The sequence below is a fragment of the Solanum lycopersicum genome, chromosome 10 (assembly GCF_036512215.1).
Source record: "Solanum lycopersicum chromosome 10, SLM_r2.1".
NCBI lineage: Eukaryota > Viridiplantae > Streptophyta > Magnoliopsida > Solanales > Solanaceae > Solanum > Solanum lycopersicum.
This window is the reverse complement of record NC_090809.1, coordinates 57,663,064-57,686,116: the sequence shown is the minus strand read 5'-3', so window position 1 is coordinate 57,686,116 and position 23,053 is coordinate 57,663,064. Positions and strand designations below refer to the sequence as shown.

The window sequence follows — 23,053 nt, the reverse complement described above, 5'->3', positions numbered from 1 at the left end:
ATCATCCTATTTTTTTATGTCTTATATAAGTGTTGTATGTGTATTATGCCATATAACTTTTTTAATTTCATACAAATTTAAGTATTCAGTCATCCACATTTAAAATTAAAAGACGTAAATGTCACCTGAAATCAAATTAAAAAAAAGACATATTTACGTATTTGTGTTTTTCTTGTTTGTTCCCTTACCCTCTACTTCTCCACTTGGGGAAAACTTGTTACCATAATCTATATTTGACATTTTTCCTCCATGAAACAATATAAACACCCTTCTCTCACTAGCTTCCAACAGTCAATTAAGGGCTCGTTTAGATGGGCTTAATAAAAGCAGCTTTCAAAAAGTATTTTTAAAAGTGTTGAAATTTATTTTTAAAATAAGCAGTTATGTGTTTGGATAAAAGTGTTGAAGTTAAAAAAAAATATATTGAAGCTAAAGTAATTATATACCACCTAGCAATAAATCCTTGGTGCTAACTTCAAAGTATATCAATGGAACTTCTTTTTTGTTTTTAAAGAAAGTATCAATGATACAATGTCAACTACTTTTTAGTGCTAATAAGAAGTTCATACTTTCTTTCATGCAAATTGAAGTACATAATTCTATATGTATATTACTTTATTCTTTATCTTGTGGTGAGGGGGAAAAAGGAAACAAAAGAGAAAAGTAGAAGAATTTGTCCACTTTCTTCGTTTTTAATAGATAACTATTCTTTCTAAATTATGATCGAATTTTCAGTAACACATTAATTTAAGTAGGATCTTATTATCTTTGTCGAACTCATTTTTTCTGTAATTTCATGCACCTTTTCTGCTGACTTGTGCACACTCTCTATGTCACGTCAACTTTTGGAATATGGCTTATTTCATTTTAAAATAATTTAGAAGGTAATAAGATCCAAATAACTTAGAAAGGTACTTATATGTTATCTCCATTTCTTATTGAGTAATATTGCACTATGCATGTTTTATTGTTTTGATGAATTATATCATTTTATATCGATTCATAGTGTCACACGTTAGTGATATAAAGAAATACACTTATAATATTACAAAGAAAAAAGTACGGGATAAAATTATTATGAAAAAGATAGGATAATTAAATGATAAAACGTTATCAAATAATAAGTAAGCGAGACAAAGGGAAAAAAAAGGTAATCACGTGATTTTACATCAAAGCAATTATTATATAAAATATTTTTTATTTAAATAATTAATACAATGAATATTAAAATACGTTACAATAAAATCGAAACGAATTATTAAGATCCTCTAAATAAGTTGTTAGATGGTAACTTGTGTGATCATAATACGTAAAAGCTTCACAAATGACAGGTAAGACACATTTTATTCACCTAACTAATTATATTTCAATACTTCACTTTTCTTTTTTTGGCTTAATTAAGCAAGCACGTGAGAATAGTTTGATTTGAATTCGTAATTTTTATTTTGATATAATATTGAAAGTGTACGATCATTATATATAAATTTAATTAAAATAATTATTGTTATTTTATTATTCTCCCATCATAATTATATATATATTGTTCATTGTGATTTGTGTGTATTTCCACTCTAGGCATCCCCACCTAAATTTTGGCAAAAGTTGGAAATAGTGCATACATTTTTTTTATTTTTTGGTAGTTGCTAATGACATATAACTCCACTTATCTCAACACATCCCATCCATCTTTCTACAAGCAAATTAAATATTATATCTATGTGTTAAGACCAATCTCAAAAACTCAAAAATAATAAGAACACCAAACAAATTATCAAAACTCTCTCTATTGAATTCATGGCTACTGATGCCATTAATTACTTGGACACCATATTAGTTCCTTTGAGTCTTTTCATCACAATTGGTTATCATCTCTATCTTTGGCATCACTTGAAGCATAAGCCTTCTCACACAACTATTGGTATGAACATGCTTAAGAGGAGATCTTGGCTGCGTGAGCTCAATCAAGTAAGTTATTCTTCCCTTTCATTCTTTCGTTTTATATTTACGACTCGCGTCAGTATTTTTAAATTACGATACTCTTTATCACAATTTTTTTTTGGCTTAGAGAGGTTTGGATAGATTATTCATACCTATTGATTGATTTTTTTAAAAAAATAAATAAATATAGTGTCAAAATTATTGAGTTCTATTAAACTCGTGATGACGCCTGATTTAAATCAAAGTCGGAGTCACTATATTTTGTTTATTGGTTCTTGATCATAATAATTTTTTTTTTGCATATTAGGTACTGGATAGATTGTTCATTTATTATTTATACATATTAAATGGATTTTTTAAAAAAAATTTAAATATAAGATTTGAGTCAAAGTTATTGAATTCTATCAAATTCGTAATTACCTTTGTGGATCCACCTTTGATTTAACCATAGGCGGGGTCAGGATTTTTCGTTTATTGGTTCACAATTCCTTTAGCCGAGTGAGTTATTCATACATATTACATGAATGTTTAACACGACTATAAAATTTGAGCCAAAGATACTGAATGTTACCAAACTTGTAATTTACTATTGTGGCTCCGCCCTTGATTCTAATGATCAAACATAGATCTAGCTAGGGTTACTATGGTTTTGATATTATGTTTTTGAATTTATTGACTCTAGATGTTTGACTTCGCGTTTCTCTTTTTTGTATGTGTTATAGGGAAGTGAAAAGAAAGGGACATTGGCTGTACAAAGTTTACGAAATGCATTAATGGAGACAATACTAACAGCAACAATCACAATTCTCATAACATTAGCAGTGGCTGCATTAACAAACAACACATTAAAAGTTAGCAACTTATTTACTAGTGCTTTTTTTGGGTCACAAACAGGGAAAACAATTGTATTAAAATATGGATCAGCAACAATTTTCTTGGTGGCTAGTTTCTTGTGTAGCTCAATGGCACTTGGCTTCTTAATAGATGCTAATTTCTTGGTTAATGCCTTGGGGGAATTTTCTATAAATCCAACACATACAGAGACCATATTTGAAAGAGGATTTACATTGGCTTTTGTTGGTGACAGAGTACTCTGTATGACATTTCCTCTTTTGTTTTGGATGCTTGGTCCTGTTCCTGTGGTTGTCTCTTCAATAGCATTGGTTTGGGGTCTACGCGAACGCGATTTTGCTGGAAATTTATCAACAACTATGAATAAGACTCGTGCTTTGCTTGAGGGGGAGTGTTGAAACATGGATTGAAGTAATTATGTATGAAAAAATTAAACTCGAGTTAGAATATGCTAAGTTAAATATTTGTGTGAATTATTGGGGTTAGGGTGGGGGGGTTATGTATCTTGTATTTGAAGGGGAAAAGGACTTTGTTTAGTAGTGTATGTTGATCTCATGATATAATATTAGTTTTGTTGAAATATAGTTTGAGATAATAATATATTGTCGATATATATGAAAGTTAAACTCGTGTTAGAATAAGTTAAAGTATTGTGTGAATTTGTGGGGTTAGGGTTGGGATGGGGATTATGCATCTTGTGTTAATTTTTTTTTTGAGTTCTAAGCTTGAAAGTTTGCAATCATAATGTATATTCATTTTACTTGTTATGTATTTTCATTTTACTTGTCATATATTTTATTTACGCGAATCTTAAAAGAAGTTATATGTTTGAGCTATCATATTCTTATTTTTTATTTCCTTTAACAAAGTGAAATATTGGGGTTATGATGCATTCCCTAAGAAAAAGACAAAAAATAAAGTACAGTTTTTATAATACTTTTTTATTATATCTATTTAAATTATTCTCAGAAAAGTGTAAAACAATTAAAGACTATGAAACAGATCTCAATAATTAACTTACTATGAACTAAGGGGTATCTTTATTCATTTAACATGTTATCTATTTGCAGTAAAAAAAAAAAAGAGGAATTATCTAAGCAACCATATTATATGTGCTTTTCTTAAGTTTTTTGTGCTAATTACTCAATGTATATGATTTTCGAGAATAATTATTAGAGATAACGTATAAGTATCTTTAGACTATGATCGAAATCTCATAGACGCACCTTAACTAAACTAAGTAACTATACCCCCTCCTTCCCCCTCCCTCGAACCTTTTGTTTTTGTAATTTTATACACCTTTTGGCTTACGTGACATCCAAATAAATTCCACACGCTTCAATTGTGTGGTGCCACAGAATATGCCACGTAAGTCAAAAGGTGTACAAAATTACCAAAAAAAATGAGTTCAAAGGATAATTGAAACTTAATTTAGTTAAGGTACGTGTTTGAGATTCCGATCATCTTCTGAATGGATACTTGTGCCTTATCCCTAATTATTATTATTGACTAGAGCAAAATGAGAAGAATATATTAAATTATATCTTGATTTTTCTAAAATAACATCTATTTAATAAAGAACGGCAAGTAAAATGATCAAAAGGAAATACAATTTATGATATTAGTTATAACTATTATAAGATATAACCTAGATATAATATAGCGTGTGTTTAGGAAAATATTTTGAAGAAAATTGTCGCAACGCAAAATTTCATTAGGCTGTGAGGAGTGAATTTGATACCATAGTAATTTTCCCTAATTTTTATTACTTAATTAAGGCAGATTTATTAATAATTTTATTCAAAATTTATAATAATTATTAGTTTGGTGTGAACATTATGTGTGCAAAATATTATCCAATCTGAACTTATTAATTAATATAATATGTTGTCACCTTAATATTGTCATCATATTTAGTTGTTTGGTTGCTTCACATCCTTGATCAAATTTACAAGTACATCTATAATAATTCCTGCATATATCAATCAATTATAATAAAAAAAAAAAAGTGTCAATTACAATTTTAATGTATTTATTGAAAAAAAAAATTAACCTTGGATGTGGAAAATTGAGGATCTCTTTTTGGCCATATTTTCTCCAAACATGGCCATCATCCACCAAAGTTGAAACTTCTTTTATAGTTGTAGCTGAAATTTTTCTGTACAAAATATTAGTAAATTGTGTTATCTACCATTCTTACTAATGATAATTATTAATACTCCCTCGTTCGCAATTCACGTGAAATAGTTTGAATCAACATATATAATGAAGGTATTTTAAAAGTTTGGTTTTAAAGCATGTCATAGCATATTGGGGTTATAAAAAAATTTCATTTATTATAAAATTTGAAGAATGAAGTTGATTTTATCCAAATTTTAGGAGTGTATCATGACTACTAGAAAAATCTGGATATTTTATCTGGACTAACTCGTATGCGTATTTCACAAAATATCTATCATAAGTAATAGATATCAACTAAGTCTGTCCAACAAGTGGTTGAGGTGGAAAACCATGGATTTTCGAACGAAAAGTCCATCGAAAATCAGGGGGTGGGGGAATGAAGTAATGGTAAAAGTATTAACTACAAACACAAACATTGATTATCACCTTCTCTTGTTGCATCTTTCTTGAATAACACCTTTTAGTGGAGAAGTGTTGCAACTACCAATTGAGTACTTGGAACTTAGAGAAGATGAAAATTGATGCAACTCAATTCTGGAGCTTAATATTGAGAGTGTTTTGGAAAAAGAAGTCATAATTTTCCCAACCAAATCCTTAGCCAACATAATATTAATGTTATGTTTCTTCATCAAATATTTTAGCTCATTTGTGAATTTCTTACCACAGTTCAACTCTTTTATTAATCTTCTCATATCAGCTACCTGAGGAATTAATTATATCCATACTATATACTATACTTGAAGTATTACAAATGCACTATATGTGTGTGTATATATAGCAAGAAGTCAACAAGTGTTAGAGCCTCATGCCCCCCCACCCCACCCCACCCCCAAATTAATAGTCAACTTAAGTTGAACAATTGCATTAGGAGCGGAGTAAGGTAGGATCAAATGATGTTTCTTTTGGTAAAAACTTGTATAATATAATGTTTATATATGATAAAAGAATATTTTTCATGTATATATATAGTAGATGTTGAGCTATTTTTAACTTTGTCCTATGTATACTTCTTCATACTTAATTTGGACTAATTCAGTTAAATAAAAATTCTGATTTTTTCACTACATTTCATCGATATAAAAATAAGATAAAATAAAAGCTTATTATACAATTTAACTACCCTTAATTATTATTTTAAAAAAAAAAGTTACTTCATGACCAATGACCAAATAAAAATAATTAAAGTGGCCATGTTATGGTTAATTAAGGAGCGTTAAGAAAATGTAAAAGCACACATAATTAGTGACGTTTGTAATGTGTTGTTATCCTTATATCATCATCCACGTGCCAAAGAATTAATTTTATTAAACGTTAGTTAGTTGCTGTTTAATTTTTTTTAAAATGTAGATAATATTTATTTTCTACTAATTAATAATGATTTAGTCAAAAGTGCAAGTTGTTGGGGTTGGGATATTTTAATCTCATTAACGAACATTTTGGTGGACATATTTGGATAGGTTATAGTTGTATATAAATAACTTTCAGTGTTCACACATGAAAATTAATGTCAAAATTATGTTGACTTTATTATATTAAGCTTTTGGCATGGTTGAGTTAAAAAGAAATTAAGTTGATCATCAATTATCACAAGTGTTTACACATGCATATTAAGTCCGTTACAAAAACATGAGATTAACCTACTAATCTCTACACTAAGTAATACTCCATATACTTAGCTGAGCACGAGCAGATACAATACTGCTCTCTATACTAATTTCACTTGATTAATATAGACTAGAAGTAAAGACCTAAATTACTCGTAACTCAGCCTTACAATGATTCACCCGAGTCTAAAACGTTTCTATCACAGCTGAAACAAATCCTACAATCTAAGAACGATTACAAGAAAACAACATACAACAAACACAAAAAGCAATAAATTACTTTGCACGGTTTTCTTGTTGTTCTTGAAGCTCGAAGAATTCTCTCCTTTTGAATGAATGAATGATATTGTTGTTTGATCTTTGATATATATAAAATGAAAGATTATTATCCATCAGAATAACTACTTAGTCATTCCTGATTGGTGAAGTATTCTGCGTTTCACCAACCTTCCTGACGCAGACAGCTTTTACAGCTATCTAGCAAATCCGACAACTTGAACTAGTTCCATTCTCTGTAGTGGATCAGGTCCATGCAGTTGTGAGGATATTATCAAAAACATCATGAAGCACAGAGTCGTATCACACAAAAATAAAATAAAAAATTTATGTAGACTTTATTTCTCCAAACCCCATTTATTAAATCACAACGATACATTGTAATAGTACTAATTTTGAACCATTTGACAAAAAATTAGGGGGACACTTTGGTAAATTACACACCTTTTAAGTGATGACGCATAAGTAATATGGGAATCGTTTAGTTCATTAAAATATGGGTTTGTGTACTTATCAATAATCATAGTCAAGGGCGAATTTAGGGAATCGCGAGACGAAAGCACTTCTAAAATTAACGCAAATTATTAGTTTTGTTCTCGAATTATTGATATTTTTAAAAACATTTCTCTATTTGATTAACTATCCCAGTTATGTTTGATGACATATCAAGTGGTCTCAAACTCTTGTAAAATCATGTGACTCTTAGTAAAAAGACGAGAGAAGTGTTCAAAATACCTCCATCAACTTGGCGAGAATTTAGGATTGTATTCCATTCATGTTGCAAGATCGGGGTATATTTAAGTTAAGTTTGTCAAATAAAAAAGTGTTTTTAAAATTGTCAATAATTCAAAAATAAAACTAATAATTTATGTCAAATTTAAGAATATTTTCAACACACTTCTCTTATATACAAAGTATTTTTTAAAAAGATATTGAATCACTTGAATATAGTTCTAACTTTTGACCCATTTCCATATATGATATATCAAAGGTTTGAGCTGGTGAAAAACTATTATTATACAAGTTATCATGTGAGTTGTGACAAAATTATATATATATATATATATATATATATATATATATATATATATATGGATTAGTGAAAAATTCGATTAAAAGTAGTCATACAAAAGCTTAGAAAATGGGATAAGAAAGTTGATAAATGGGATTAGAAAAAGTTAGATATTTTGTTTTAGGAGAATAATACATGGGATTCATCAACACCATGAGAAAAACAAAGTTTAATAAGTGGAAGGATAGTAATTTTCAATACCTTAAATATAAATATATTTTTGATTCAATAGATAGAAGAGAAAAGCTAATTTAATCCAATAAGTGAAAGAAAATAACAAATTCAAATCAATATATAAAAAAAACTTTTTAAAATTATTTCCAATATGTTAAAAATATCTGGTGTTTTTACTCTTATAAAAGGGAAAAGAGTCTGAAAAATATTTTAACTTTGATCGAAATTGTTATTACGATATCAAACTTTATGAAAAATCTTTTACCATATAAAAACCCTAAATACCCCTAAACCTGAATTCCTAAATTCCTAAATCCTAAGAAAATCCTAAATAGTTCCTAAATTCTCCAATTTATAAAGTTAGAAATCTCCAGTTGAGATATATTTTTTTTTCTCTATGTCATTTTTAAAAAAATATTGATTGATTTGATTGATTTATGAACTTTTATGCATGAATTGAATAATCTCATGATTTTAAGGTGAATCCCCATGAACTCATGCTTAACATAGATATTGATGAATAAAAGTGGCTCTTGAACTAGCAAAGGTGAATTATGGAATTATGCGTGTTATTAGGGCGGTTCAAAATCGAATCGAAATCGATAATTCGAATCAAAAAAATTATTGATTTATTAGTAAAGGATAATTGATTTAGACGGTTTTGATTTTATTTTGTTATCAGGTTATCGATTTTTAATGGTTTGAGGTTTTTTCTTAACAGATTAACTGATAATTATTACCATATGATAAATTAAATAATTATATTTATACCATTTTGTACATAAAGTCATTGACTTATGAGTTTGATTTTCTATTTTTATTTTTGGTTGTCTCAAACAATTGGTTATTCCACAGACTATAATGTAAAAGTGTTTTCTTTTGAGCAAGATGTAACTTGTGAATTCATGTGCATTGTTTATTTGATTGTTCACCATGTTTCTAAGTTATTTTCAATGGTTATTTATGTCAAATCTTAACGGTTAGATCGATAACCGAACCGATAACGATTAATAATCAATAAACCAATAACTGATGAGTCAATATTATAATGGTTCTACAACTGTTTAGTATCTCTACAAACCGATAACCAATAAGCCAAATTGATAAACTTTAAAACCAAATCGAACTGACCGATACACAGCCCTGCATAATTCTTATGGAATTGATGAGATATGAAGTAGATTGTTTTGAGAGTAAAAGCATATATGTTGTTGTGGTTAATTGTTCTAGGATTTATCACATAACTAACTCATGCATGAATGTGAAAGGTTTTCTCACATTAAGAATTCTAAGGTTAAAAGGTCTTCTCACCTAAAATGAATCAAAGATCATAAGGAGAGCTATTCTAGTCAAACCTAGCTTGGATTGGTTACTTCATCGTACCTTTCCATGGATGATGATATATGACTTAGCTTGGATTGGTAAGATAATGTATCCTTCCATGGATAATAAAGAAAAGTTAATTAGGAAAATGACTATTCTGTGGGATTTACGCTTAGCACCGAGAGGATATTGAGATGGGAGCTCTCTCGTTAGTAGAGGCCGAATTTCAAGAAGCATACCTTTGTGCCCCCCAATAGGATGATTGCCTTAAAATATTAGCTAGTACATCCATATAAGCGAGAAGTTATTCATGGTCTTTCTTTGGCAAGTAGGACACCCTTTTTTTGATGTGTGATAGACCCTGAATTCCTTGTTAATAGCTCACATGGTCTTATATATCGGTTAAAGGTAAATCTCCCACAACAATAAATTAAGGTTACTTCAAAAAGTATCTCACATGTGACTTAAGGTGATATCTATTTGCATTGATCATGTTTTATGACTTATATCCTCTAGTTTTTTTACAATAGGTTTGACCAAAATAATATAACTATAAAATAAATGAACAAAAGTAACACATATTCTTAAAAAGCAACCAAAATAAATATAAACGCTATTATGAGTAACGTTTTATCTATTATTTTATTTATAAAAATTAACAGATAGAAAACTGAGAAACCAACTACTGTTAGCATAAATCGTTATTAGTAATAACGTAATATAGTTAAACTGCATTTTTTAAAAAGCGATTGCAGTTATACTTGTAATATTGGTAATAAATCATTTCAATAATTGTAAAAATGAATATTTGATAAATGTTTGGTGTTGAGCAAATAATTTAAATCTTTTATCCAAAATATCTATCTATATTTATGAATAAAGATAGAGGTGAAAACACGCAACTAATTATACCTTGATTTTTTTTTTAAATGACAACTATTTTGAACCAATTAGGCTTTCACAAAGACGACAAATAAAGTGGTTGAAATAAAATACAGTGTAGTTTTTTATTATTTTAAACAAGCAAGCCAATGTTATTAAAATCTTACTAATTAGGTAAAGTCTAAAACTACAAAATTTACCTTGAATTAATTTTTTTAATTACACAATTTAAACATAGAGAAACTGATAATATTTTCACTATGACAACAAGCATAAACATCGAAGAAATTACATTTTTCATATCCATGCTAACAGTAAACGAATAAAGAAAAAGGATAAATTTAATTAAAAAGAAAAAAAAATAATTTCAAATGGGGGGTTAACAGATTTTACAAAATCACAGATAAGTTTATGAATCAAGAGCAGTTTCCTTTTTCCTTTAATTTGTTACAAGAACAAGGATAAGAAACCTCAAATCTTTATACAGGTAAAACTATGATACACTTGTATTTCTCTCCTCAATTCTCTTTCTTTATGTGGGAATTATGCTGAATAACTAATAACAAGCAGAGCCCTATCATTTTCACTTCTTGTAAAACAAGCCCAACAGTGTTATTATCAACAAACAAATAACAAAATCCATTCAAAAACCTTCATGTGTTCCGTTGCTCTCAACCAGATTGTTTCTTCAGCTGTGCTTCAAACTCTCGACAAATTTAGCTCTTGAGTTAACCCTTGCTTTCCTTTCTTCCGATACATGGTGACTCTGTTTCCCTTTTACATTGTCGCCGATTTCACCTGCTGACATTGAGTTGGACTAGCTCATCTGAAGCATTTATAAGAAAGACATCATAAGCATGGTCCACTCAGTAGCCAGTACTACAAAGGTTTGAAACAAAAGTCTTCCATCGAGGCAAGCCTTTGCATAGCAGATGTAAGGTGCAAGGTATGAAGCAATCAAAGAAATCCCAGATTGTCCAACAAGCTACAGCTACACATGCAATGAAACTTACCCAGAAATGCATTATACAGAAATATTCTACAGCACATATCACAACACAACATGATGGATTTCGGTTCATTGTTAGTGATGAAATTGCCCCAATTTTAATGTGAAAAAGGAACTTGGACCTAACTCTACCCCAAAACTTCACTCGCTGAATGAGGATTGTCTCAAACCATATAAGAAGACTACAATCCATTCTATCGATCAAGGTGGGCTACGTAACACCTTCCCCTCCCAGCACGCCCAAGCCTAGACATCTAGAGCATGGACAACAATAACATGAGCCAACACTGCATAACCAATAAAATGGAACTGGGCCTCACTGCTCATAAGGTGAGGATTGCCTAAATCTATATGAAGATGCAAAAGCTCATTTCCCCAACTAATGTGGGACACTTAACAGTTGATATCACAGATTGCATGCTTTCTTCACTCTCCTCAGCTTCCCCCTTCCCCAAGAACCAACAGAGCAAAAGTAAAACCTGTACCATACAGATTATGCATCCATACAATTAAAGTTAGTACCAACTTCTTCATCCCATTACATTTTCAACACTATTCACTTCTCTGGTTTCATTTCAGATATAATTTGAAAAGGGGTAGCATGTCAATGCCAGGAATCAAAAAGATGGCTTTGGTAATTTTTAGCATTACTTAGCAGACATTTCTCCAAAGCATAATTTATTTAACTCAGGCACGATTGCTGCCAGCCTTTTTGTAACTGTAATTTTCACTCTAATACTAAATATAATAACCATATGATAGTGAATACGGAAAGCTAATGAAACACTGGAGAAAAAAAATCCAAATGGAGGTAGAGATATTTTTTACTTCAAACTCAAAAAAAGGGAGATATCGGATATCATAGGAAAGATACAGAAAGATGGGCAGACAAAAAAAAAGAATCAAACAATTGTACAAGAGTAAATGACTTACCTACCTACTTCTAACCCTGCATGCCATAGGAAGTCAAGTATAGGGAAACTCAAGGAGCTACACCAAAATAGGGTGATTGACAACATAAACAGGAGGCACTAGCTTGTATCATGATCTGGCCTAGACATAATATAGCTGTGATTTTTCTTCAGGATCTCTGCTTCTCTAGCTATCTGGATGTCTGAAGGGCGGAAACTTTGGTTTATAACTTTGACAATAAAGCGAGGAAGCAAAGCCAAAACTATAATAAGCAAAATAGAGAGCCAGTAAGTAGGTGATTTTGCCAATTGAAAGATTGTACTGCAAGAAGAAAAAAATTAAGTTAGTACCAAGCCATAAACCTCAATAACTTTAAAAATGCTTAGACCCAATAGGACTTCACAAGGAAATACTAACTTATAATTGGGGAAGACAGGTATTAAGTCCAGCACCACCAAGCAGCCATATGTGATAACAATTGACCCCCATATTGCCATATGAGTAAATATTAACCACCGCTGTACGTCCATTGCCAAGTGCATGTTTACAAGGATCACAACAGCGATTGTCCATAAGCTACCCATACTCCATATGTCAATATCACTCTGATCATAGATGAACAATGGTACATAAAAGAGTACAAGACTCTGCCACACTGTATCAAGCATTGTGACCCAGAAGAGTTTCATGTTGTAACTCTCCTGCCTATAGCCAGCAGCATAGAGTTTTGGATACTTCAGTAGTGTCTTATGACTTAAGTCCTTGTCCAGAATACCAACAACTAAAGTAGGTATGGAAGTATAGATGAGAGAATAGAACACACTGCTCCAATCTGTCAACGCAGATGTTGTAGAAAAGGCTGCATATAAAATGTACCTAAACATTACCAAGAACAGGAATATAGTCAGATGACAAATGCATTATTACTTTAGTGTTGCATCATCAAACACGATAATTTGACAACAATTAAAAGAAGAGGGGACTCTAATGCATGAAAAAATTGCGAATTTGATAAATCAAACTCAGGTAGTCAGCATTTAGAAAACAAATATTAAGCATGCATCCTCAGCAACGCAAAAAAAAATATGTTGAAGGCACAACATACAAAGGGAAGAACCCACTCTCTCTATCCCAGTTTGCAGAGTTCCTTACATTGGTAAACTTCATAGATGATGCTAAAGTACAGGATTACAAAGAGATGAGTAGGTAAATCTTTTTTACTTCATTTTCTGTCAAGCTAAACATAAGGAAAGGATAATGCTTCATACCTAAAGAAGACTAGTCCGTCTACCCTCCCCCATCCTTTAACCAAGCATAATTGATGAAACAGTTTAATTTCCATTGCCCTCAAATGCAAATCAAAGCCAAAATTACCGGCATGAACACACGCACACACCACTCACATCAACCATCTGGAGATTAGACCCAATGTTTTGAGAACAGTGTCAATATAGAAGCAAATAATCAATATGCTTTCTACTCTCCTTACACATTAACTGCGAACTCGGCTTAAAATTTTCTTTTGCCTTCTTAGGTCAGGAGACACTACTGTCAGAGAAAAGATTCTTTTCGTATTTCTTGGCATTAATGTCACATTGTACAGTGATTCAGGCCAAACGTTTTAAGCATCAGGATATGGATGAACTGGCAACTCCATAACCACTTTCCACAGTGCTATACTGAACAACAATCTTCATATCATAGTTCCTCTAATTAACAGGACTAGATTCTTATTTCGATCTACTCATGACTATCCCCCCCCCCCCCTTCTTTGCTTCACACAAGAAACCCAGGCTGAGATGGTTTGGGCATGTGAAGAGGAGATGCACAGATGTCCAGTGAGGAGGTGCGAGAGGTTGGCTGTGGAGGGTATGAAGAGAGGTAGAGGTAAGCCGAAGAAGTATCGGGAAGAGTGATTAGACAGGACATGGCATACTTGCAGCTTACCAATGACATGACTCTTGATACGAGGATGAGATCAAGGATCAGGTTAAAAGATCAGTAGGTAGTCGAGCATCGTTCCCTTATCAGTATTATTACTACTACTCACATACTATCTTGTTCTTCGATCTTATTGTAACGTGTTTAATTTGCTTATGGTATTATGTGTTATTGCTACAGTACTCTTCTCCATTATGTTCAACATGACTGCTTCACTGTTGTATCACCTTTTCCATACGTGATTTTCTTTATGCTTTACTTGAGCCGAGGGTCTATCAGAAACAATCTCTCGACCTTCACTAGGATGCATACACAACACCCTCCATAGACCCCACACTTGTGAGATTACAATGGGTATGTTGATGTAATCCCCCCCCCCACACGCACACACACAGATATTGTCTCTTTCATTAACTCGACCTTTCCTTGAACTAGCCAATTACCGACTGCCAGAGATCTTCACCTTAAAGTTTTTTTCCCGAGCAGTCCCAAGAATGTTATCAGTAAAGTTGTCATTAACATCCAAAAATCAGCACAAAAATATGTACTACCACTGATTTAAATGTATAGTTTCCTCTTTTCTTTTCAATGGGAAGAGGGCGTGCTGTTGCCCAGATACTATACAAAAGAATGTAGGCCAGAAGGAAAAAGAAGAATACCAGAAAAGCATGAAAACGAAAACAGCATTTCTGTAGAAGTTGTAAAGAACCAAATAACCAACTCGCTGGTAATTCCAATGTCCATGCACAAGGAGCAATCTTTTCAGGAAGCGAAACTGTCCCATAGCAAAATCTGATGCCATCACTGCTTGCCGCCCTTCTTGACCACATAATCCAACACCAACATCCGCCATTTGGATCATTGAAACGTCATTAGCCCCTGAGCAAGATTTAAATTAGGGGCAAACAAATGAAGAAAAACGTCCCATGAAATGCATCTCAAAAAGCAGTAACGCAATGCACATGAAAAACCTTAAAACATGACTCCAAAAAAAAACTTCAAAACTTTATGCACAAATCATAGAACTGCATTCTTCCAACAACCAATGAAGGTTCTGACATAAGTTTTCCCTTGTACAGACAAGGCATCGGATGTAGCTAACTCACCATCACCTATGGCTAGTGTCATATCATCTGTGCGGCTCTTTATTAGGTCAACAATTCCAGCCTTCTGCAAGGGAGCAACACGACAACAAATCACAGCCCTACATGAGGTTGCAAGGTCGAATAGCTGTGGAAGGATTGGAATCACACATTAGGACACAAGCTACACAAAAAGAAGAAAAAAAGTACCACAACATGTATATTATCACAATAAAGCCTTAGAAGGGAGATATGGTCCATACCTCGGTCTCGAGATCTTTCTCTAAGATGTATACCAGACTATTCCCATCAATTATGAGTGCCAAAGGTCCATCAGAAACTCCTTCCTCTCCTGCATGCGGCTCTGGCAAATTACTTGTCTGCATACTAGCAGAAGCTTCGAGATAACTATTTTCTGCATCACTCTGGCATGTTGAGATTTGATTACAACAACTTGCAGAGTTTATACCATATTTGATTTTAGCATCAAACAATAACCTCTTGCATTCGTTTTCTGAAGTGCCATTAATGATGATCCGCTGCATGTCTGAGGTCAAGAGTTTGCAAGACATACCAATTGAAATTGCAGTTTCTTGCTTATCTCCAGTAAGAACCCAAACCTTCATTCCTGCTTGACGCAGAGACTCAATAGCTTCCGGTACGCCCTCTTGTAGTTTGTCCTCAATTGCACTGGCCCCTAGTAGAGTTAAGTTGCATTCTATAAGAGATGCTGTTTGGCGCAATTTTGCTGATCTGTCGGTCAAAGAGGTGCTAGCATCCTCATACATGAATTGCCACTCCTCCAGTTCTTCTCCCGTAAGATCCCTTGCACCAACAACCAGGGTCCGCAAACCTTCAGATGAGTACTCATTCAAATGGCTAAGAGTGACATTTTGTATGTCGTGGTGGCTTTTGTGGTCTTTCCTTAAAATGCTAAACATCGTAGTATCAGCCCCTTTAACCAAAACTTTCACAGCACCACTTGGGAATCTGATGACCACAGACATTCTTTTGCGTACACTATCAAACTCATGCAGTCCCAAGACATCCAACCTGTGGCAGCAGGCCAATACATCAGTCCCCAATTCTGAAGGAGGAAGAACAGACTATTGTATAACAAAAGATATTTTTACAACAGACTAAAGTAAACAAGAAGAGAAAAGTGAAATTTAAGGAGAGAAGAAACTATGCTTCAGAAACATTCCTATGTCATAGATAGAGTACATCACACCTACTAGACTAATCCACAATATTTAGTTAAGTTCTACAAGTGTCCATGTGCAACTAACACCAAATTAGAGATTTTGAGTGAGAGCAACTACCTTAGTTTCTCACCATTGACATCAATCACAATATGACCAGATGTCCGCTCACAAAGTGTATATCCATATGCAGAAGCAGCAGCAACTAGTGCTTGTTCATCAGGAGATTCACCTTGATACTCAATGGTGCCAACAGTGTCATGCACTTCATCCGAAGATGAACTGTGGGTAAGAATAGGAATCACGGTATTACATGCTGCCAATGTCATAAAGAACTCATGTGCAGCAATCCTCTCTTCCCCGGCTAGCTCAATATGTAACAATTCCATAAGTTCAGAATCGGTTGGAATTTCTGCGTTAAGCCTCAATTTTCCTTGATTTGAAGGCACAGCTGTCGATTCTGCGCAAAAGATTACAAAAGATATTGTCCAGTCTGCAGCACAAGCATAGCTAGAGAAAAGAGAAATCTCAAAAGGGAACATCACATAATGTATAGTTTTCACTTCAATATCATTTAATCTGCAAGGATATGCATCCGCACAATTACCTATTATACAAGGCATATCATTGAATTTAATAGTAGCAATCATTAAATAATTAAGCATTTTTTATAAATTATACAGTAAATAAACCCCATTAAAATGTGGGCAAAAGAACGCCAGTATACAAGAGGTATAAGAAAAGGTTGATAACCTACCCTATAAAAACATGGTTTTATGCAACAGACACCCAATCTTCAATTCAACAAGGAACCTCATGGTTGCACCAAAAAGAAATAAGGGATAAGAGGCTCTCCTCAATTAAAAAAAAAATCATCACTACTCCTTCAAACCCTCTCCTATTTCTCTTTCCAAACACGGCACACATAAATGGAAGTGCGGCAACACTCCAACCTTGTGTCTTCTCTTTCTTTTCCCAACAAAGTGACACACCAACCAAAAATTACACACTTTACTGTCTCTAGCATCACCTAAGAGAGTCCAAAACATCCCAGAATTGTGCATCATAACCTCGAAGCAACACGACAATATAGAAGGAGGTGGTCTATATCTTCGCCTGACACCTTACACATAAAACTCCAACCAACACAAGCACCTTCCACTTTCTCGGGTTCTCGACGGGCAAAATGACCACTTTTGAGGTCACCCTTGGGACCCTTCAGGGTGGCCAGTGGTTTGGGCTTGGGACTTCCATCCTAGAGGTCTCAAGTTCGAAATCCCTTGTGGCGAAAGTAAGGAGTTTGCCTTCTGGGTCGAGCTTGTTGCACCGGGTTTGCCTAGTGCGGGTTACCTCTCCTGTGTGATTTGCAAGCTATTGCATCGAGGGGGGGTTTTACCTTGTGCGCACCCGAAAGGGTTGCAGCTGCGGGTTTCCCTTGTCATCAAAAAAAGTCACACCCTTGGGTGCTAGATGTAAGAAAGATAACATTTTTGTCTCTCTTTTCTTTAATCATTTCATTTTTTATTTTATTTTTTCATGCAAAATTAGAACTTATTGTCAGGATGGTCGGGTCTTTTATTTTTTAAAAAATCAGTCACTGCACAATATCATCTCTACGTACAGTACACAAGTCAACTAATTGGAGCCTTTGGGTCCATTACTTGTATGAGACATACACAAGATTTGAATAGCTTGTACAATTGCATTAGAAAATGAGCTCATTCCCTAATATCTAATGAACTCAAATATAAGGAAAGGAAGGAACCGCATCAAGCAAGGCTCAAACTGACTGCAACAGATACAGATATTAATGTTGGCACATTGGGGGTTTTGAGGCTGAAGTTACAAAACCTGTTACCATTAGCAAAGAGCATCTACTTTGTACACTCCATAATGCGAGGTCATAATCAAGAAATATAATAAACAGCTGAACTTGAAAAGGATATGTCCATACAAACTCTTACTTCAGAAAAGACAGCACCATCAAGGAATGAATCATTAGCCATTTGGCAATTTCTCATGCGGTGAAATCAATGATTAAGACTAACATCAACAACAATAAAAAAGGACTGCATTCTGGTTCCTATTTCTTTCTTCTAGTTATTAAAAACTCTCCATTTTTTTACATTTTTGTCTTAAATAACCTCTTATTCCTTCCTCGGCCCTTCTTTTGTTTCATTTGTTACTTCGATATCTATTCACAATGCATAATAGGTAAAACAATTCTAGTTATCTACTTCTTTTGTTGCATTAGTTACTTCGATTTCTTTTCACAATGCATAATGGGTACAACACTTCTAGTTCTGTACATCATTGACTGTACACACAGTTTGAGATAATGCTAATGATGTAGTAATACAGGTTCAAAGATTTAAATTATGTTTGAAAAGTACATTGCGTATGATAACCATACCTCCAAAATCCGGGTCTAATGATGCACCTGCAGCAGAAAAGGCTCTTCCATAATTTTTTCCCCACACACTTGCTCTTTTAAATTCCATCTTATTTTCAGTTAGTGTTCCTGTTTTATCTGAAAAAATATAACGTATCTGACCCAAATCCTCATTGATATTCAAGGATCTGCACTGAAACCTTGAATTACTGTTATCATCATACATGTGCCTGTCTCCAATCATAAAATAAGACTGTCCCAAGCGAACCAACTCCATCGTGATGTAAAGAGATATGGGTATCATTATCTGGAATACTATGACGGAACTCAAAAAAGAGAAAAATGTTTCCATAGGAATCCCATAATATCTATACCGTTTACCAGGATGTGTTCCTTTTTCAGAGTAAACTTTCCGGTAATAAGGCAGGGTATCAAGCTGTTTCTCATGTTCTTTCAGCCATACACACATCCCGGATGCTACTGCCAAGCACATGACAAAAAGAAAAACAGACAACCAAAGTGTTTCCCGATTCATGTAGGTCTCCAGCCTGCTTCTTTTGGAAGGAGATGCCGCACTGTTTAGCATAGCCTTGGTCTCTTGACCAGCATAAACTGCCACTCCCATTGCCCATTCGGTGTTCTTCAGCTGGCAACCACGTAAGATTATATTTGATTGGCTGAGTGGAAACTTATGCCTGTTTAACTCCATGTTGGCTGTGAACTCATAGATATTCCTGTTAGGCTGTTCACATCTGATAACTCCCGAAAGTGTGTCCACTTCACTCACTAACGAAGTTGTTTCTTGCCTAGCATACCTTGTCTTCAAGTTTGATTCACCATCTAGATTCATTGTCTGGATATAAGCAATCCCACTAGGATCACTTGTTCCTAACAACACCATATCACAAGGAATTGTCTCATCAGCAAGGATTTTCACAACCTCACCAACCCTAATATTCTTCCATCTTTTTAACTCAAACTTGCCGAATTGAAGTACTAGAGCCTCCCGATTATTCTCATTCCTATCTGACCTGTGTCTTCGCCAATCCTCATAACCATCTTTTATAGCTGTCACAGAAAGAACAAAAAGAAGAGGAAATAGAGATACAGTTCTCCCAAAAACTGCAAGAGGTGGAAGCTGATTCAGAGCTGCAATTGCTAAAAAATATAAATAAGCAACTCGGTGGAACTGAATGAAGAGATTTTTAGGCAAGAAATTTATTATTGTATATTTGCTAGTTCGGATCTCATTTCCAGTGAACTCAAATTGATCATTGGTCTTTTTTGGATCATTAACATGAATCAACCTAGCGTTACTTCCGTGTAACAAGTCATTCTCCAGCTGCATACTTTTTTGAAGAAGCCTCTGGGATTTATTTAGCTTATCCTGACCACGGGATAAAACCCTCGACTCATCAAGATGTTTTAGGGATGACGCCCGAGTGGACACTGCTCCAGATGAAGTCACCCTAGAAGAATCAGTGGATATTTCAAAGGTCGTTTGCTCAAGCGGATGGTCTGCAGTACCACCCCATGATACAAGGCGTTTCCTCTCCCGTGAAGGGGGGTATTTTGATGAAAATGACTGTAGTTCAGCTGTCCCATTTCCATTGACAAGTGAAGAAGAATGTAGCCTAGAATTCTTTACACCTGATGTATCTTCTAGTGGTTGATTACCTCTGTCCACCTCCTCTTTTAAGTCACATAATTTGGTCTCAGGTAACTCATCCAAATCAGCAGAAGCTGATGCATTTTGGGGGAGACATCCCAACGAGCAGATCCCCAATGATGAGTTATTATGGTGCGAGCTTGGTGCAGAAGAAGGCTCAGATGGTGACAGCAATGGCTTGCCGGAAGTCATAAATACTCCTCCAATGAAATCGCATTGGAAAGCATCAAACTAAAACCCGAAAATTATCTCAAATCCCCAAAGTATCCACAAAAATGAACTTCCCAAACCTTATTTTTAACCCCTGCTTGCTGAAAATCTTCAACTTGCGTTTTATTCCAGTATCAAACACGCGGAGCACTAACATCGGAAAGGTATAAATATAAACAAACCCTTACTTACCTTGAATTTCCCATTAAAATGCTCAGACAATCTACAGCCAAAATACAATCACCAAAAAGGCGCTGTACTTGATCTTTGCGCCAATAGGTGATGAAATCCCTTGCTTAATCCTCAGAACTCTCGTAATACTCTTGTAATAATGCAAATTCCACCCCACCAAAAAAAGACAGATTTTTTTCCTGTAATTCAACTTCAGCCGATTAAAACTCAGAAATTGACAGAAAATAGGAAGGAGCAAATCCACATAAAAGTTAACGCATCCACCAAATATCAAAAACCCACCAGCCAAATGACTGAACATAAATAATAATTCAACCAGATCTCAGAAAAGGCACAAAATTGAAAAAAATAGAAACCATATCCCCTTGACTAAAACGCAAATTTCACCACAATGCAATCATACAATGAAGATAACAGATCTAATTAACACAAATCAATAAATAAAAACACAGATCTACTTTCGATCCCGATCAGCTTAATTAACCGAAATGAAAAACAAAATAAACAATTACCTGTTTTCCGTAGTAAAGGCAATTCAAAAGATTGAGAAAACTTTGTTGCTTTTGGAGAATGTAGATGGAGACGGAGATCGACCGGAGAGAGAAGAGGAGAGAGAAAGCGTGGAAGAGGAGAGAGAAAGGAGAGATATTGGTGGAGTAGAAATATTGGCTTTATTTGGGTTTTCTTGACTCGTCGGTCTCTGCCTCCCCTCTTTGCCCCCACCGGTGAACACTTTATTTTTTTAATTTTGCTTTATCTGTTTCACACCTTTTTTTCTTAATAACTTCCAAGCCTTCTCTTTATTTCTTTCTCTTTCTTTTCTATTTTTTTTTTTTAAATATATTTGAAGTTATTATTATTATGCCTCCAAATTTAAATTTTATTTTTCACAGCTAGATTGTTGTCTTATAAAATGGAACTTATTTTTTGGAAAATATTTTGAATTGAAAAAGTTACTTTTTAGAAAATATTTATAATGTCTCAACTTTTCGAAACTCTAGCTTAACTCGTGCCTTCACGATAAGATGAAAAGTGATTTATAAATTAATAATGATATAGTATGTCATAATTTAAATGTTAATGGTCGTATCTAATGTTATGAAGTTAAGCAAGTTCATGTGAAGTAAAAGTTGACGAAAGTTATCGTAAGTTTTCTGAAATTTGAGTTAAATGTCTAGGTGATTTTCTCTCAATCTATTATGAGTCATGGGGCCATGACTAATCAAATTGAATGTTTATGAGTCTAGTTTTCAAGGCATTAAACTATTTATTCATATAATTTCATAATAGAGAGACATTTATATTTTAGCGAGATAGCGCAAGCAGGCATGTGAAGTGGGCCAAGGTCGGCGGAAACTTTATTTAATCATTACCTTCATTTTATTCTTTCCACGTTACAGAAGCCCAAAATACAGAAAAAATATCCTAAAATTCATAAAATACTCTTTAGATCTTAGTGACTTCATCTTGCAAGCTTCAGAAAAGTTGCTCTATGTTGCGAGCTCGTCATATTTGCATAGTATTTCATATCAATTTTGTGGTACATCTACGGGGGTGTTGTGGCAGTTAGGTACCACCCTATCCAGTGTTTTGGATATTACTACAAGGGTGTAGTAAGGTAAGAACGTTCTTTTATCGGTTTATAGCTACTTTAGACCTGCATGGGTGGTATTTCATTTGGTGAAAATTCATATCTTTGTCAGATTATTGTAGCACCACATTTCTTGCATATGATTTAATTTCTACCATATTGTATTATTACATGGGTATAGGAAAAGGTTATTAGTTGACTTCTTATAATCATCAAAAGTATGTTAAAGGCTATTTTCTTTGTTCGGCAATGCTTATGAGCGATGCGATTGTAATGCTTTCTTGTGGGGTATAGACATAATTGTGAGTGGTTGGTTGATCGAGTGATTATAATGCTTTGTTTTGGGGACTCCCAATCTATTAATAATGATTCTATATCGAGCACGACTTGGAGGCTACTTATATAGGTTGCTTATAGCTATATTGTTCGTCTTTAGCCTGTTGAATCATATTTTTTATTGCCCTTGGGGATATTATTGTTAATCGTTAAGCTATGAACAACCTACATGGCTATATTGTTTCCTAAGAGGGATATATGGTTGCCTAAAATAC

At 33.7% G+C, this 23,053-nt stretch overlaps 2 protein-coding genes across 3 annotated transcripts; one reads left to right on the top strand and one right to left on the bottom strand.

The window, feature by feature from the left end:
• The first annotated feature begins 1,567 nt into the window (after positions 1–1,567).
• LOC101263359 (uncharacterized) lies at positions 1,568–3,410 on the top strand. The gene is made up of 2 exons (XM_004248990.5): positions 1,568–1,965; positions 2,661–3,410. The coding sequence occupies exons 1-2, from the start codon at positions 1,795–1,797 to the stop codon at positions 3,186–3,188; spliced, it is 699 nt and encodes a 232-aa protein (XP_004249038.1). The 5' UTR covers positions 1,568–1,794; the 3' UTR covers positions 3,189–3,410.
• A 7,300-nt stretch (positions 3,411–10,710) lies between these two features.
• LOC101260883 (phospholipid-transporting ATPase 1-like) lies at positions 10,711–21,722 on the bottom strand. 2 transcript variants are annotated; one of them, XM_004248982.5, is made up of 9 exons: positions 21,424–21,722; positions 18,862–21,090; positions 16,569–16,908; positions 15,510–16,299; positions 15,271–15,394; positions 14,824–15,043; positions 12,641–13,099; positions 12,245–12,544; positions 10,711–11,128 (listed from the first exon to the last, which is right to left on the bottom strand). In XM_004248982.5, exons 2-8 carry the CDS (start codon positions 20,699–20,701, stop codon positions 12,343–12,345), a joined length of 3,975 nt encoding a protein of 1,324 aa, XP_004249030.1. In that variant the 5' UTR covers positions 20,702–21,090; positions 21,424–21,722; the 3' UTR covers positions 10,711–11,128; positions 12,245–12,342. The 2 variants fall into 2 exon arrangements, with proteins under 2 accessions (XP_004249030.1, XP_010327705.1); XM_010329403.4 differs by having other exon boundaries at positions 12,249–12,544; positions 21,424–21,686.
• Positions 21,723–23,053: the final 1,331 nt, after the last annotated feature.